The sequence below is a fragment of the Electrophorus electricus genome, chromosome 11 (assembly GCF_013358815.1).
Source record: "Electrophorus electricus isolate fEleEle1 chromosome 11, fEleEle1.pri, whole genome shotgun sequence".
Lineage (NCBI taxonomy): Eukaryota > Metazoa > Chordata > Actinopteri > Gymnotiformes > Gymnotidae > Electrophorus > Electrophorus electricus.
Window position 1 is genome coordinate 8,568,149 of NC_049545.1, and position 18,890 is coordinate 8,587,038.

The following is an 18,890-nucleotide window of genomic DNA, read 5'->3' on the forward strand; positions in this document are numbered from 1 at the left end:
TACATCACTGTGCCGATACACTACCTCTACACACAGAACTTCACTCTCCATGCACCACTGACACTGGCTTTCAATTACAAGCGCACCACAGCATGACACAACAGTGCAGAAGTATGATGTACCAGCTGCAAGAGCAAGTAGTATAGCTACTTTTAAATTCACAATTAGTAGCTAACTGACAGAAGATGAACAAGAGGGCAATCTACTGAGATAGGTTAAGACAGAATAAAAATGTAAATGACCCACTGCAGTCTGAGTTGGGAGCAAAAGGAAGTAAATTAAATAGGGAGAGAATGATATATACAAGAGAATGTGAGCAGAAGCAGACAGACTATTAGGATATAAGACTGACATCCATTCATATGAACAATGAAAAATGAATGGAATGCATTTCTGTTAAACCTTCATTTCGATATAAATTATGCAGTTATCCATGTTAGCATAGATGTAAGCTATATGAGTGTTCGATACACAACAAATGTGCAACAATGAACAGTATAAAAAAAAGACACCTTAAAGTACATTAAAGTAACATATCTAATGGCACAACTCCAGCAGAAATTAAAGGAGTTAGAGGGTTAAAAAACTCCAAAGAACCAAATGCTATTCTGTGTTTACTAAAAATATTGTTGTCTACACATTTTGCATTTGGACACATGCACAATCACAAACATGTTTCTCTCTTTATCATACACACACACACACACACACACACACACACACACACACACTCACACTCACACTCACACTCACTCACTCATTGTTGGAACTCTCTGTTATTCATCTGCAGCTAAGGGAATTTGCTCTAGATACTTTCCTTGACCAAGCAGATTATAAAAGAAAAACCCTACGGCTCCATTATTTTGAGTTAGCAGCTGCATTTATTCTCATTGCTTTAAATCAACACTGTTTACCTGAAGGAGAGGCAGTTATGTCTCTGGTGAAATCTTAACAAACAACATTTCATTATACATTTAACTGGGTCTTTAACTTGGCAATCGGCTCTTGCTGCACTAATGGCTGTATGTGTCCAGTGATCACAACACTGCAGACACATTTGCCATAAAATGGACAAAAGCAAAGCTAATTTAGCCCAGCCTTACTTCCTTAGAGCACACAGAAATGCTGAGAGGGCCATAAAAGTCCGTTATAATAGGAAATCTCATTTCTCTTCTAAATGACAGATAAGGTCACTGCTATCCTGTTAAAACTCACTTATTTTGCTGCATGGATTCTGTCTGGCATTACTGAAGCTCCCACTGGTAGGTGTTTCTATAGTCATTTTTCATTCAGACCAATCAGCATGCTCTGAGAGGTACAGGGATGATTCTGTTGATAACGACAACTAAATGTCGAAGTGCAGCATTGGGAAATCAAAGCAGTAATAACATCAAAGGCGAAGCTCTTGATATTGAAACTATACCAATATGGTTCGCAGTTGGAGGAAGGGGTGTTCTACTGCAGAGTAGAACAAAAAATTTCTTATTTGTACCCTGATGGTCCGAACCAGCCTAAATAACTTCTACAGTGGAAATTCAGTTATGACTTTAACACGACCTTTACATGGACACACTATAGCACACACTATAGATAGCACTGGTAAAAAAAATGCTAAGAGTCCACATGAATACCAAGTACATTCATCACACTAAACACAGCCACACCCACGTATACACACCTACACACATCCTATCCACCCCCCCCCCCCATTTTTAAAGGTTACCAGGTAAGAAAAAGGACTCACGTTTTGCTATCTCCCAGCTCTTCATAGAGATTGGCTGGAGCTGCAGCAGGTGACTTGCCAACAGGAAGTGCCATCTGGATACGAGCAGTTTTGGCACACTCAGCCTGTCTCCTACAAATCACAGTAATAACGTTTATGACTTTTAACAGGTTGCCCACAGGCATAACACAAACTCAGTCTTGTTCTTGTGTCACATGAGCCTACCAGCCAGAGACCAAATAAAAAAAATTCCTGTAGGTCACATCTGACGCACTTCAACATGGCTCATTCAAATTGTGGAGATTTTTGTTTCTTATTCAGAACCTTCCACCGAGAGCCAGAGTGTGGTCTGAAGCAGGGTGGGGTGGGTTTATTATGAGGAAAGTGAGCCCATTTCTTTTGTACTTTATGACTGTGATGAAAGCATGCCATTTTTGTTCTTTTTTTTTTCCAAAAGGATCTATAACTGCATTAGAACAGATAGCAGGGATGTGAATATCCTTTATTCATCACTGCTGTTCAACCTTTTGATTTGTGTGTTCTCATTTAGAGGGCTAAGTTGAATAATGAGGATGTGGGAGTTTTCAGAGAATAATTAACAAAATGGATGAATAGCACTTACTCTTTGAATCTGATGAAAGGGTCCACGCACAACCACAATGGGGTGGAAGAAAAAAGGAGAGAAAAATTAAAAGGGATAAGTGGTATTGTTAGATAATTAGCCCGGCAGAATCTCCTTATCAAAACATGACACAAAGACTAAATTAAACAGGAGGACTTCACCAGCATCTCCGTTGCTCTTTAGAAATACTGGGTTTTAATAATAATGTGTCTCTTCTTTCATGTGGCTGGACATGAATCAGCGGCTGCAGGTGGTAGAATATGCACGTTGCCCCACCCCTCTCCCCAATTCACTCTCCTTGCAGAGATAAGAGTTTAGCCTGTAGAATATCACTCATCTCCCCCTTCTGCACTGTTGAGAGAGAAATGGGCTCTCGGTGGCGCTCTCTCTTTCCTCGCTCTGTTTCTGTTTCCATCTGTCTCTCTACAGCCTTGTTCCCTAAGCCCATTTCCCTTCTGAAACCTTTTTCCTCCTGCAGACTCTCTCCTGCGCTCTCCACCTCTCTTGTGCTTAGACAGCATGCCTTCTTTGGTGCTGACCCCAGGCTTCATGCTTGCTATTAGAAAGTCACACAGTAGTTCTCTACCATCTCATAACTAAACATTATTTAACTAGAAAGCAGTTACCCAGAAGACAAAAGATCTTATGGTTTACTACAGTGATAGAGAAACTGTGTTTCTGAAACAAATACGTAAAATAATGTTGCCACAGCTGAAAGAAGAGAGGGTGCATAATTTACATATGCTTTTCTTGAAATGTATCCTATCTTTATGCACAAGTGTAGAAACTGGCAACATCATCATTATCAATAGCAGGGTTATCAGATGAAGCCCTCCACTTAAAACATCTTTAAAGCTCAATATAGCAATCTAGTCTCATTGCCCTGTATGTGCAATCAATGTGCATGTGAAATCAATAGGCCCTCTGCTGTTTGACATACTTTTAACACTGGTCAATAGCTTATCTCCCAGATGTTCACTCTATATGCTCTGGATGCCTCTGTAGTAATTCTGCTTTTGCAGCACTGCACCTGTTATTATAATTCTACTTCTAGGTACTTCCCAGAAGGGGATTGGTTCTCATTTTCCTCATTGGTTCTCATTGTCCTCTCATTGCGCTCTTAGTGTTTTTTTCTTGCCATCATAATCCTCCACTTGATCATCATGGGGTCTGAATGCAAAATTCTGCAACGCTCCTTGTCTCCTTGTGAAAATGTCTATTGTAAATGGTAAGATATAAATAAAACATAAAACTTAGTTATAATTAACTGAATAGAACAGTAGCTGTTCTATGATGCGCTAATCTGCCTGTTCACATCTATTTATACATTTATGTTAATGCCTGCCTGAAGTTTAGATCAAGGTGTCTGTGTGTGTTTGTGTTTCCTGAGTGACTATGTACCTGAACTGGGTTGACACATTAGCTGATGACAGATACAGTGATGTGCTATAGTTGCTTCTCCCCATGAATCTCTCCCTTTCAGCCTGACTATAGCATTCTGACTGCAGTTCTGTCTCTCATTCTCTGTGTATCTCTCTCTTTCTCTCCCTCTTAGTTTAGCTCACTTCAGAGAGATACTGAGGCATTGCTGAAGAAGCAGAAGCACTTGCAGGATTATTCCAAGGCTGGCTGAGGTGTAACAGAACTGGGTGATAAGCAGAGAGAATGCAGTGGACCTGTCACAATTGGCTTTAACTATTCTTTTTTCACGCATTGCCGGTGGGGGGGATTAGCCTGCTGGCATGGCTAATTACAGAGAAAGACCCATCTTAATACCTGGCACCCATTCCCATTGTTCCCTCCCTCTACCTCCTTCCATCCCCTCTTTCTGGTAAAAGCATCCTTGACTCCAAGAAACACAAATGAATCCAATTCCACTGCCCCAACTCTAGTCCCTCAGACAAGCTTACCAATCGTACACTATTGTGGTCCTACTCCATTACTTGAGTGGGTGTCCATGGTAGTACTCACTGTCTGTAGGTTACCATGACGATGAGGATGGCAGGGATACAGCAGAGTATAATGATGATGGCGAGTGCGAGCAGTGCCCCCTCCGTGTAGCCCACAGCCTGTGCAGCCTTCTTCACCGTAGCCACAATGTCAGGCGAGCGGATCTCCAGAATCCTGCCCCCTTCACCCAGATATGGCTGGAACTCTTTACTGATGTCCAGAATCTTACCACCCAGAAAACTGGCAACCACACAGGAATCATTATTACTTCAGAAAATGACATTCAGATTCAGATCTACTTAGACCCACAAAAAAGTGAGGAAAATACCTTTATTTTTATACTGATATATTACTATTCACACATTCACACAGGTGAAATAGCTTTAGCAATTTATTATGAATTTTAAAATAAAATGTTCATCTTAAATAAACTACAGATGAGTGAACAATGGATAATGTATCCATTAAAAAAGTGTTGTTAATGCATGAATGGGCCCTTATTTACAGATTCTGTTTCCCCTGAACTAGGGCAAAAAGGAGTAGTAACTACCATCACTTCATAACTGATTTATCCACATATCACATATTAAATAGCTTTTTTCTATTTGGGATGCTGGAACTTGGCTGTTCCTGTTATATATGAAGCCTGCTGTTGGTAATCTTATGCTTTATGCTTTATTATGTGCACTCTGTTAATAAAGGAAATATCCAGAATGTACAGTAATTTAATAATATTTTTACTAAAGCATATACATAAAGCATATGCAAATATAGTAGAGTATGCTCTGAACATTTTTTGTTTGCCAGACAGACAGACAGATAGATATTTAAAATTGTAGTGAAGTACACAGATGCCCTGAAAAGCTGTGAAACACTTTGCTTGCTTGCACAGCTGATGAAGCTCTATGCTGTTTCTCTGGAAACCTTGTACTTCACTACAATAATATTTGTATCAGCATCTGTATCTTTTACTACAGTACACTGCAGTTACTCACAATGAACCCATCATTTGATGTGTCCCTATTAACATTGTATACACTACACTTTATATACAGTGTACACTAGTAATAACATGCACTACCAGTGCTGAGTGATTTCAGAGAGAGGGGAGGGGCAAGAGAATGAGCACATGTCCCTTTTTTGTGCCCTTTGAATTTCACAGCTGAAGAATAATGTTATTGTTAAAAGAACTCAAACATAAAGAAAAACAAACATTTATCATCCATATACTCTCTTTGATTACTAAATGTGCTTATTAAGTTTGTATGACCCCAGTTATGCATTTTCAAATTGACAAAAATAAAGTATAATACACTATATGCTTCTGAACATGTCTCTGCACTCCATGTGCAATTATCAAAATCACTCAGCTTCAACTAAAATGGATACAATTAACTATTAATAATGCATAATCATTATTGCTATTCTGTACCCAACAGAATAAGAGAAGATGTTCAGTCTTATATGTTCAGTCACACACTAGCTTGTTTTGTCCCATGTCACTATGGGTGTTATATTCACTGCTTACTTGAAGAGCTCTTGGCGAGATATGGCTCTGTTGGTGAGAGGGTCAATGGCATACACCTGGAGGTCTGATTTGCTGTAGTCCTCCAATGAATAGCCTTCCCCATACCTCCTGGGCCCAATAGATTCCACAATCACTTTAGCACCAGGGATCTGGTCCTGTATATAGCGCTCCAGAATCCTGTCATGAGAAGACCAAAAGATTAAACAGAGCCTTCCCATAACCATAACACACCTGGAAAACATCATCATCAGTATTCATGTTAAATAATTATACTATTTACACTTGACACCACACATCATGGTCACTCTCTCTTTGAACCTCTGTCAGGCAAATGGTTCAGGAAAATAAGATCCTGCACCAACAGACTGAGGAACAGCTTTCCTACAGCTGTGACTTCCATCATACTCCTCCCTGTGCAAAGAAAGAGATGACTACAAGGACTATGAGCACACACACACACACAAAAGACTATGACATACATGCACACACCCACGTCTACCCTCAGAGACTGTTACGCCTCAGAAATACAGCATCTACCTATTTATTAATATTTTAATAATAACACCCAAAAAAATGCAGAGATCAAACAAAGTGCTTCAAAGCATCCTGTTTCTCTGGAAACCTAACCCTGACACACACACACACACACACACATATATATATATATATATATATATATATATGTGTGTATATATAAATATATATATATATATATATATATATATATATATATATATATATATATATAGATATATATATATATATATATATATATATATATATATATATATATATAGAGAGAGAGAGAGAGAGAGAGAGAGAGAGAGCACCTCAGGAAACTGGCTGAGTGAACACCAAAAGTTGGCTACTTTCACAAATCTAAAGAATCTAAAAAATCTGTAGTTTGAATTTGTTTAATATCATTTTGGTCACTTTTTTTGGCACTGTCTATTTATTAATCAACAGCAGGATGAAGTGCTTTCCTTCAAAATATATACTGAGGTCCATAGTTTAGACAAGAGAACTGTGTACCAGTCAACAGTGTATAAAGTCCTAAAGCTAATGTCTGGAAAAGTACTGCTAAAATGCAACACTCCCCCAAATCAACAAAGGACCTAAATGATCGAGCACACATACTGCAAAAGTTGCTGTGCTCAAATAATGTGAGCACTCTGGGTGACACCAAATAGTCGAATATTCAACAATTTGATCAAAGGAGCCTGCTTTGACTGCTAATCTCACTGTCAAATCATTGCAAAATGAAGTAATGAAACAAGGCTCAATCCATTCCAGCTACATCGGGGTGCTGAATGTATGAATTTGACAAAGAATTGCTTGTTTTTTGCCAAGATTTCCCCTTTCAAAGTCATGGTTACTGTGACGGTTACAGCCAGTCTACTTTTTCTTCATTTACCTGGGTGTGTATATATTTCCCATGTCTCAGTTTTGTTTTGTCGGTTATTACAATTATCCCCGAGTATTGTTACTCTCCTTTATTATGTGTTGTATTGCTCTCTGTGTTTTCCCATGTTTCATCTGTTTTCAGTTTATCTGTGTTCAGTTCATGCTTCTGTCTGTGTTTCTGTTGGTATTGCTTTGTCCCTGTTTTACCAGATATTCTGGAATCGCTTTGTTGACTCCTGGTAAATAAGTAACTTTTTGAACAAATTCTACTTTTAAGAGTTGTTTTAAATAAGTGTACTTTGTACTTGAGTACCTTCACTAGGTCAAAAATGTACTTACATTTTACTTACATTCCTTCTGATACATTTTAAAATAATTTTAACATTTTGTATGTTTTGTCCAGTGTGGGCGGGTTAATGAAATCCCTAAAGATGATCACTGAGTGTCCCTGCTGGGCACTAGAATGATATGAACAGAGAGCAGGCACAATTTCTGTCTTGGGACTCAAATCACATTTATGAAAAGTATATCCTTTTCACATATCTCTGTGTGAAATCGGTGCTCTCTCCTAATGTGCATTATTAATATGAAAGTGTGGACCGATTTCAATGATATTCTAAGAAAAAATGGCTACGTAGCTATAAACTACAAGCAGCTGAAAATTAAATGCAGCAGCTGAATTGAACGTTTGGCATGCAGGAATTCATGCCCCATACTGGAGCATATTTGCAACATTATAATGGTTTCAAGGGTATAAAATGAAGGTTTCTTATTGATTTTATATATTGATTTTTCTTTCAACCACATACAGCCGCAGTTGTTAGCTAGGCAATGTAGGATATCTAGCTAGCCAGACGCTCTGACTGATCAGTCGCCTAATTGCAATGTAAATATAATGAAAAGTAAAATGTCTAGTAAGTGACCTTTGGCAAGAGCTTGGAATATTCCCACTAATCACAAAGTCCAGTGTGATGCTTGTGACCTATATGCACAATATTTATATAATATGAAAAACCTCATGTATTTTATGTATCCCAGAGCAAAGAAATGCAGCTGTTTATAAAGTATTTTTGCACATTGAATCCAAATATGCTTTCAGAATTTCTCTATCCACCAGAGGGTTGTTTTTGTTCCATTATAGTGGCATCTACATGTATGGTATTCAGCAGACATCTACCAAAGTGCTGAACAAATAGTTTACAATCGATTATACTCACATATAATTATGTATAGTATGCCTATGGCAAATTGGTACCAAGGAAAGTGGAGCCCTTCTGCTGGCAAACTATTACTGGACACTTGAGAGGGATGTTCAAGATTGTACATATTTTAAGTGTAATAACAGCCTTATTTATGAATAAGAACCTGAAACATTCTCTAAAAAAACATGCCTGATAGAAACATCTTATAAACAGATTTGAATTCAGCATAAAAAGGAACTATGAGGACCTCATATTTTAGTTTGGGACACATGCACACACACACGCAAACACACACATTGTTGCCTTGTGTTATAAAATGAGTTCCAAATATGTAACTTGCTACATGAGCTTTTAACAGATACTTTCTTATTTTTACTTAAGTAATACATTTAAATGGTGTGCATAAATGTACTTCTACTTGAGTAATTATTTTTAAAGTAACAGTACTTTTACTTGAGTACAGTTTTTGGGGATAACACATCCTATTATAAAATAAATTCTTATGTCAAGTCAAGAAGACATATTTACTTGGGTGTTTTCACCCAAGATTCAACTTAAATTCTTACTCAGGGACACCCCTAATCAACATGCAAATAAGTCAAATGAGTCTTTAGTGGAGGCTATGTTTAGTGTGTGCTTTTGATAGATAGGTGATTTTGGCTGAGCAGTTCATTTAAACAACAGTCACCTGACCAGTTGGTCTTTGTTCTCTTCCACTACAGTGGGCGGCACATTGGACACCACTACTTGCATATCCAATGCATTCACCACTGACACCTGAGAGAGAGAGACAGGCAGACACAGAGAGAGAGGAGGGGGAGAGGGAGAAACAGAGAGAGAAACAAAGATAGAGGGCACATTTCTGATTCATTTGAGCTTGGAAGATCTTTCTTGTATCAGGTGGCCATATGGTGGTTTATTGAACTTCAATTCTGCTCACCATTAAATGCCCAAAGACCTCTGATTGAACCTTTCTAAACCTTTACCACTGCTGCTACAGTGTAGTCTACTTGGAAAACAAATTAAGCCATGCAATGGATGCATTAAGGCCTTTGTCAGACACACACAGACACACACACACACACACACACACACACACACACACACACACACACTAGTACACGTTCTTACAATTCCCCCAACCCTTTTTATTTTATTAGGTACTTATTAGTTCAATAGATTTCTTGCAAATTCACTAGCTGTACAAGTACCAGAAAGTACAATTAGCAGGACAGCTGATTCAATTGAGAGTAAACAACAAGTCTGTAGACAAACAAACACACACACACACACACACACACTCACACACACACACACACACACACACACACACACACACACACACACAAAAACACAAATTTGGATTCTTATGAAACATGTCTATCAAACATATTATACTAACAGCTTAATAGGATAGTAGCTTCATATCATGGTAGTTGACTGCGTGGTGTATTCCCAGATCCAATTTATACACTAAACTCTAAATTATTTAGTGTTATTACTTTTTATACATTTTGTAAATTTGTATGTTCACCTTCCTTAGATAGTAATGACCCAGAACAAAGTGCTTACATAATTCATGTGACCATAGACTTTATTAATAAAACATCAACTAACAAATCTACCAAATGGCTTAGACAAAAAAGGGTTTAATTTATAGGTTGAGGGATTATAGACAAACACATTTCACAGTGCTGGTCTCAAAGGCACCACTTTGCCCATCAATTACACAAGTACATTTACCTGACACTTTTAGCAAAAGCAACTTACAGTTATGACCGAATACAACTTGAGCAAGTGAGGGTTCAGGGGCTTGAACCCACAACCTTCTAATTACAAGTGAAGTACCTTAACCACTACACTACCACTGCCCTTTACAAACATGCAAGAGTGCTAGTGAACACACACCCGCACACACACACTTACCACCACCTGGGCACTACTGCTGAGACCCTTGCCATAGTCATCAGTGGCAATGACCTCAAATTTGAAGTAGGAACGTCGCATGTTGCGAAACATGATGGCACTCTTGATGATGCCCGAGTACTTCTCAATCACAAAGCTATCCTGCCCCTCTGCTGTGGGTGGGATTATAAGTCTATATGCCATCTTACTGTAGTTTCCTGTGTCTTTGTCTGTAGCCTGGTGAAAGAACAACACACAAAATAGAATATTTCATTGATCAGAATATTTCACCATAGGCCACAATAGGTCTCATGGAAGAAACACACATTTGTTCTTAAACTCCTCGTGAATAATTTGGGAAAATTTGCCACATTCACATTCATTTTTATTAAGAATTCCTATTATGCCTGAGAGCTAGACCTGCCATACACAGCTGTTTCCAAAAGAAAAAACTATGGTCTATTTTACTAGGGTGAAGAAATGTGAATTTGGAACTAGAAATGAAACTTGCTATATAATCATGTTGTGATTGTCCTGTTTGACAGAAGGATTTGACCTTTGCTCCACTGTCCTCCCATACTAAATCATGACGATAGCCTGAAGCATAATGCCCCTTATAGAATAGTTCTGACCAAGTAATTTGATTGAACAAGAGACGAGTGCACGATTCCACGATTCCACGAGTGCACTAGGACCTTTAACTATACATGTATCAACCTTTGCTGTTAACACATCAGAATCACACATGCCAGGAACAGCTGTTAACAGACTCTTATTTCATAGGAAATTTCACTGGAAATGGAAACATACTAATAAATGTACATGAAAGAAAGTGGCTGCCTTACATTAATGTACAGTAGACTAACAGAAAGTAGCAAGCTAGTGTGCAGGAAAATGTTTTGCTTGGCAACAGTCCAGTCCCAGTCCAGTTGCGAAACTATTTGTGTTGGCAGAGTCAAATGAATTATTAAATAAACAAACAAATCAAAATCTGTTGTCACTTACTGTTAACTAATAAATGTCATTATCTTTGGCAAAATGCCACAGGCCTTATGGTGAGGTGTTCCCTCTTGTATCTACAGACCAATCACAGTCATGATAAGGTGCTCCCTCTCATATCTACAGCCCAATCACAGCTGTGGTGAGGTGTTCCCTCTCATGTCTTGAGCCCAGTCATGGCCATGGTGAAGCGTTCTCTCTCTCATGATACTGTTTAAATGATGCTTCTGAAAGCTGAAATGTTGAACCCTTAGAAGGCATCATATTTGGAGACAAATGAAAGCATTACATTTAGAGACAAAGTGCACCGTGACAAACAGCACGTCAGGTGAATCTGACATGACACACAAACTTACAAAAAAAGTAAAAAAAAAATGGATAGCATTGTAAGTTAGGTCCATTCACTTGTGTCAGTGTTTTTATCTGCAACAATATCAGTAAGGTAGGTCAGTCATTCTGCTGTGGGACGCTACATGCAAACTCCTTTCCAAACTCTCCTCTAGTCAGATAATTACTGCAGAATGTGTTTTATAACTCTCTGTCATATCAATTAGGGTATATGGCAGACATGGCTTGTGTTTGTCTATTAAAGTCAACCAACAACTTACTGTATTTATCCACATTCATTATTCCTTCAAATTAAAGGAATAGTCTAGGATTAAACTTCAAAAAACAAATTTTGTCAGCATTCAGAGTACTTTGAAAAAGCTTTACATTTTCTTTTTATTCAGTGCTTGATTTCAGAATACCAAATTATGCCCTGGAATTAAGCCCTGTGGAAGTCATTTGATAAAACACATCTCTGAATGCTCATAAATTGGTCTGTATGCTTATTAACATATGTTTTCTGGTTTAATTCCAGGGTATTTCTTCAAGACACTGTAGACATGTCAGTGAAAGATGATAAATGGAAAGGCATTTCCAATCCAGCAGGAGAGAGGCAATAAATTGTTATACGCTTACAGCTAGTATTGTCTTGTTCTGACTTTTGGTTGAAATCTCTGAGTCACCTATTTCATCCATATCTGTTTTTTTAGCCCTGATTCTTAGTGGTAGCATTACATGGTGAGAAACACACAGAGCTTTTCTTTTCTTGAGACTCTAGTTGCTTAATTTAAAGTGCCTGCTCCTATGTTATTTCTGCTCAGAAACTGTGGAACCCTGCTAGTCCAGCATCCAAACTGTCTCATTGTCTTCAGCTAGTCCAGCCTCAAGCCCTCTCCACTCAACTCTGCCGAATCATGAATTACACCTAATGCCAGCTGGGTGTACATCCATGTGCCTATGCATGGAGACTTTATAATGGCTGGTAAGTGCACAGGGCTCGGAACAGACTTGGAGCAGGAGAGAGGCAAGGATATTTGCCAAAACTTTGGCAGCGAAGAGGTAGCTTCTAGCAGAGGGCGAGAGGGAGAGGGGAGGACAAGGCCTAATTGGACAGGCATGGAGTGGGGGTGGAGGTGGGTGGCATTGCACCAGTGCTGACAGGTGTGCGGGGGCAGATGTTCCACCAGTCACATGGAGTATACTGCAGCTGGCAGCTGGAACTTCCAGAAGCCCTTCCAAAACTACAGAAATGGGAGAAGCCTGACTGACCATGAGTTGAGAATTTGGTGCTTTAACAGCAATCCAGCATGGATATTCAAGCCAAAGTGCCCCCATCGACTCAGTCTATACAGATACACACATACACACACACACACACACACACACACACAAATGCCTATTCACACACCACAACCAGAAACACACAAAAGGATACTCACAATAATCTTCAGGACTGATGTAAATGTCTTTGTATCCTCAGTTACTCCGCCGATATACAGAGACTCTGTGAACACCGGGGGGTGGTCGTTCTCATCCTGCACATCAATGAACACCTTCGCCGTGTTCGCTGTTTCAATTTGCATGCAGACACAGACACAGACACAGACACACACACAAACACAAATATAAATACAAAAGAAATGGGAAAGGGCAGTCTAGAAATACCTCTCAGTAGGGGGAAATGCTGAACCTATTTGTCACAGTTAATCATAGTGGTGCACAGAATAAATACGTATACAAAGCCTGCTCAGCCTCCAAGCAGCAGTACAAATGAGAAATATTCACTGTCAAAAAGCTTTTTCCCTCTACTGTGCAACAACAAAAATACCACTGCCATTTGGCTAGGCACTGGGGATCTTCTAGGGCAACAGGACAAATAAACACCTATAGATCATATAAGATACGTACTCATGCACATTGACTCAAACCTACACACACATACACACATGCATATGTATCCTTTGCAACAGTTCCCTAGCCTATGCGATGCTATTCAGCAGTCGTTCCCCCCTGTAGGACAATGAGCTCTTGAATGGGATTGAAGTGCATTTTCAGCCTGCACACAAGCAAAAAAAAACCCACTCAGCCTAAATTGATTCAGAACATTAACATTGCATTATTAAGTTTGTGCTGTTATTTGTGGCAAAGTATGCTTTAATGTTTGCGTAGGTGGGTGCGCACATCTGACTAACTGGCCTGTGACAATCTTAATCAGTTGACTCCAATCCTATTCTTCCCAAATCCTTTTAAAGCACGTTCAATAAAGTTTTAATAAAAGTGCTCAGCAGGAAGAGGCATGTGTTGGTATAGACAAGAGCCAGGGGGGCTACAGTAATGCAGTAATGCCCTCTGCTGACTTCCGAGGCTGCCACTACAGGAATCAGATCAGATAGTGGATGCATGTCAGTCAGCATGTGCATACACACACAGACGTACACATATCCAGAGCATTCTAGCAACCTTTATTGAACTTGGTTCATTCAAAAGGTCACATTTGAGGTCACAGGTTTATTTACTTATTTATTGATTTATTTGCTGAAGCACTTACTTTTGGAAGGCACACGCAGGTTGGCCAGAACAAGAGCCAGGGGGTCAGCCTGCACACGGAGCTCGTAGCTGACCACTGTCTCATAGTCCAGCGGCTTAGCTGTGTAGATCATGCCAGTGCGGTTGTCCACTCTGAACACACCTAAAGACACAATCCACACTGATCAGAGGATATCACACTGACCATAAACACACTGGACAGAAACACAGTGCTGACAGAGAGAAGAGATTTTTCTGAGATAATGCTGAGAGTTGTTATGATTCCTACAGTCACACAGGTGAGTGTCTTGTAAGTCTCTTGGGTGTGCCAGGGCTAGCTGCTTCACATAAGAAAAGTCCATAGGGCTAATGAGCATGGTGACAATGAACAATGCTGCTGCAGGAAATGGGATCCTCAGCCAGGGATGGTGCGAGCGCACTGAGCACACTCCCCAAGGGGAGGGAGCAAGGGCACGCAGATCCCCAGATAGAGTCACTACAGCTAATAAATGACTCTGCATGGTGGTGGCACTAGCAATTTCTGTCTAAACACAATCCTCTGTTTTCAACATAATAAACAAGGTGGGGTGTTTGTGTGTGTGTGTGTGTGTGTGTGTGTGTGTGTGTGTGTGTGTGTGTGTAAGTGTGTTTGTGTGCATGTTTGAGTGAGAACAGACGTAATAGATGCTGGATCTGGAGCAGAGCTCCACTCCCTCTGTCTGCATCACTCACCCTTTTCATTGCCTCCCACAATGGAGTAGAAGATGGTGGTGTTGACAGCTGCTGCTAGGATCATGCCTGCGGCCTGGCCGACTGGAGCATTCTCACTCACTGGACTAAACCTGAGCATAAACAATGCACAAATCAACTCACCTAAATAGGGTGCCTGCATTCTCCCATTCATTCAAGACTCTCCATCATGCCTCATATATAGTACAGCAAGCTGCAGTTCTCCTGAGCATGTTTCAGCTCCAGCATTATATAAGGCTGCCAAAGAAAAACATATTGTGAGGAGAAGGGCAAAAATCCAGCATGATTAATCTTCACTGAGTACTCTTCAATCCCTACACACTAGCAGTACCTATAGAATGAGATGAAAGGGTGGTATGCGGGTGGTATGCTTTCAGAGTCACACTAAGGGACACTGAGGTGATACTGGGATAATAAAGCAGTGCACACCCTATTTTAGAGTTCATGGGAATAGGCTTGGGGTATCTAGCATGGAAAGACACTTAAAGGTTCAAGGAGCCTAGAACAGGAAGGGTGGGACAGTCATATTTAAACACTATTCCTAAAGAAAAAAAAAAGTGTGATAAAAAACAATCCTTCTGCAGCAATTTTATTCCTCACAATCATGTTGTCATCTGGTAACAATGCAGAAAATGGTCCTGTGCTTGTCCAGTTATGGCACTGACAAACCAAGGCAGGCAGACACATACAGAAGTGTGTGTGTGGAGGCGGACGGGCTGGGGAGAGTAGATAACCACAGTCACCTTCTGCTCCACTGAACCTCTATAAAAAACTAAAGGCACCTGAGTGAGCACGGACAGGGCAGCCCCATGACAACCCCCAGTCCTCTTCTGGACCCGCTGGAGCCGAATGCCGGTGAAGTGTTCTCTTGGTTCTCACTGAGGCGATACAGCCTAGAGCCTTGACAGTTCCACCGTCAGCCAAAAGTCTGAAGCATGCTAAAAGTGGATAAGCTTCACCTTTGGTTACTATGGAAATGAACCAAGCCACAAATAGCCAGTGGAGGGGCAGATAAGAGAACTTAGGGGGAGTAGGATGTGGTGACCTGGCTCTGACGTACTTCATACTGTATCCCTGCTCCTTTCAGATGAGGCACACTGTTAAAGAGAACGAACAAGTGACTGCCTCTCACACCAACACTACAGAGCACAGAAAGTGAGAGGAAGTTTCAGGGAGAAGAGGAAAACAGCGAGAGAGATTTGAGGCTATAAACAATGTCATGATGCAGACGGAAGGATGATGTCAACTCATTCCATTTCCTCATGTTTTCCTCTCTCTTTTGCTTTCATCTCACAAACTTGGCAGACTTCAAGTGCCTTCAGCAGATGAAACCTTCATTGAAGCTTATTTTTTATATAACCAGCCATGCATGTGTTCTTATGTCCTTCAGCTGAGCTCCATAGGAAGCACAAGGGTCAGAGCTACTTCAGGTACAGACAGGGCGTCAGTGGCCCTGGCTGAAGCCTTCAAGTTCATTCAGTAAAGAAGAGGGAAAAGGCTCCAACTCAGCCCAGCATCTGCCTCAGATCAGTGCAGCACTTGTTATATGGCTGGGTACCTATATTAGATACATTTAAATTCACTGTGGGGTGCTTTTTAATAATTACTAATTAGCCTAAATGCTATTAACTGGCACAAACAAGAGTTGTTACTGAAGCAGATTTGAAAATGCTCTGAGTTCTATCAGGGACCACTGACAATGCAACATCATCAGGAAACAAACACTCGTGTGTTCGTATTAGAATCAGCACATCAGCAAGTTGACAGCTAAAAATGAAACATGATAAAACATTGCCTTGTAGATAGTTTTTTATACAAACATTATTTAGTCTCTTTTTTTGCCAGGGTCTTAATAAGCTCAGTTTACAAATGAGGCTCATTAAAAAGAACTCAACTCAGAGTAGTCTGTAAGAGCAGACTTAAAGGGTACTTCAAACCTTCCACCTGTAATGACATTTGAAATGGTACAGGTCTTATACTGACAGTCTCTATTCTTCTTAGATAACATGATAGTTGGCTAGCTACAAAAACATTAGAAAATTAGACTGTAACATTTTTCTCATATAGTCATTACAAATAGCTATGGCATTCAAATACACAAAGTGCTTAAGCGATAACTTAATTTACTTAATTGATAGAATGTCATTAGTGTCTTTCTTATTCAAACAATAAATGCATATGTGCGACAGCAGTAGTACTGTTTTTAGGTGAATGATATGAAGCTATAGATCATATCAGTAGCCAAGGAAAAAAGGTTTTGATGCTCTCTCTCTCTCGCTCTCTCTCTCTCTCTCTCTCCCTCTCTCTCTCACACACACACACACACACACACACACACACACACACACGCGCATACGCGCTCACACAAACACACACACACACACACACACACACACACACACACACACACACACACACACACACACACACACACACAAGTGCATGTACACTCACATACAGCAGCTTTTAGGTGTCATAAATGCAGTGGCCCAGGGCAAAACAACAAAAGATATAGACAAGACCTGGCATTAAAGAACAAGGTCTGCTACATTGTATGAATGTGAGTTTGTGTGTGTATGTGTGTGATTGACAAGCTTGTGTGTGCCTAACCTGAAATCTTAGGACTATCTTCATGCTTACACAACCCTAGCAGACCCTAAGAACTGCTTTTAAACTTATGCCCACAGCAATTATTTTATATTGTGACGCTATATTATTGCGACGGATAGGTCACAGATTAAAGTTCTTTACCAGTCATACTTATAATACTGCGTTTCAGTAGATACGATTGCTAACTGTTAAGGAACATCATTTTAGATTTAGTTCAACAAAATTTTAAGCTTATGACTCATTGCTACATGCAATACAATACTGGAACCTCATGTTCCATTGCATTTTCAGACCTAACAAATAACATGAGGTTTGCTATTTCCTTAACGCACCGTTCAGAGCAATTTCATACTTGTATTTTTATACTGCAAAATATTGTTAACGTTTTATGGAAGCGGTGTACATAATAATATGTGCACAATATGTACATTTTCCTGAAATGACACCCTGTACAGTCAACTTTACAAAAGATAATACTACACAAGCACATATTGTAGTCTTTGCTGACTAATTTCATGATTTGAAGAAAATACATAATTTCTTAAATTGCGATTTACTATAGAGTGCACAGAGAACAGAACCCTAATATTACTGCAGAGTATATTGTACACTGAAAAAAATGACCTCTGGTATTCCTGCAGGGTATATTGTACACTGAAAACAGAGCTCTAGTATTCCTGCAGGATATAGTGTACACTGAAAACAGACCTCTAATATCAGTATTAACTGTGGGCATTCACAAGTGAAGGCCGGCTCTGCTTATGGCGTGTAGAGTATAGAACATATTGTAGACATTACTGATTGTAGACATTACTGGTCCAAGCCTCTTTTATTGCAGTTCTGTTGCAAAGGGTCAAAGGAGCTAAACAGTGACAGACTTGACACTTTTATCAACAAAAAAAACTTCAAACAAATGACATGGTGAATATGAACCCATATAAACAGCACAAGGGTGTATGGACATAAAGCCCTTTCTCACTGTGTGCTTTTATCAGTCCTACAGAAGCAGAGTTATAGAGTGAACTAATGAGGTCTACAGAGAAACACTTTATCTCCCTGCACCCCAGGCCATTAGGGTTCTCTTTTTTTTTCTTTTTTTCTTGAGACTGCTCTTACACCGCCTCTGTTCCAGCCAGCACCCAGCTTTTGAACACTTCCCCCTCACAGAGGAAGCTTCACTGTGAATAACCCTGCAGTCAAAATAGAACCAAGGTCTTAGTCCCATGACATAAGAGCAAAATATAAAATCATATTAAGTCTTACTGCACTCAAACTCCCACAATCCCCAAACACTTGACTGTCCTAAAGCCCCCCAAAAAGCATATGAATAAAAATAACACAGAG

At 39.8% G+C, this 18,890-nt stretch overlaps 1 protein-coding gene across 6 annotated transcripts in view; it reads right to left on the reverse strand.

Moving 5' to 3' along the window:
* Positions 1-18,890, reverse strand: part of pcdh15a (protocadherin-related 15a) — a 167,135-nt gene that overhangs the window by 15,748 nt on the left and 132,497 nt on the right. For all 6 annotated transcript variants that reach the window (XM_035531806.1, XM_035531808.1, XM_035531809.1 and 3 more), the window contains 9 exons: positions 14,919-15,028; positions 14,209-14,349; positions 13,100-13,227; positions 10,356-10,571; positions 9,118-9,206; positions 5,824-6,000; positions 4,317-4,535; positions 2,346-2,354; positions 1,745-1,855 (listed from right to left, as the gene is read on the reverse strand). In XM_035531806.1, coding sequence (XP_035387699.1) covers positions 1,745-1,855; positions 2,346-2,354; positions 4,317-4,535; positions 5,824-6,000; positions 9,118-9,206; positions 10,356-10,571; positions 13,100-13,227; positions 14,209-14,349; positions 14,919-15,028 — 1,200 coding nt within the window. The remainder of the gene's footprint in view (positions 1-1,744; positions 1,856-2,345; positions 2,355-4,316; positions 4,536-5,823; positions 6,001-9,117; positions 9,207-10,355; positions 10,572-13,099; positions 13,228-14,208; positions 14,350-14,918; positions 15,029-18,890) is intronic.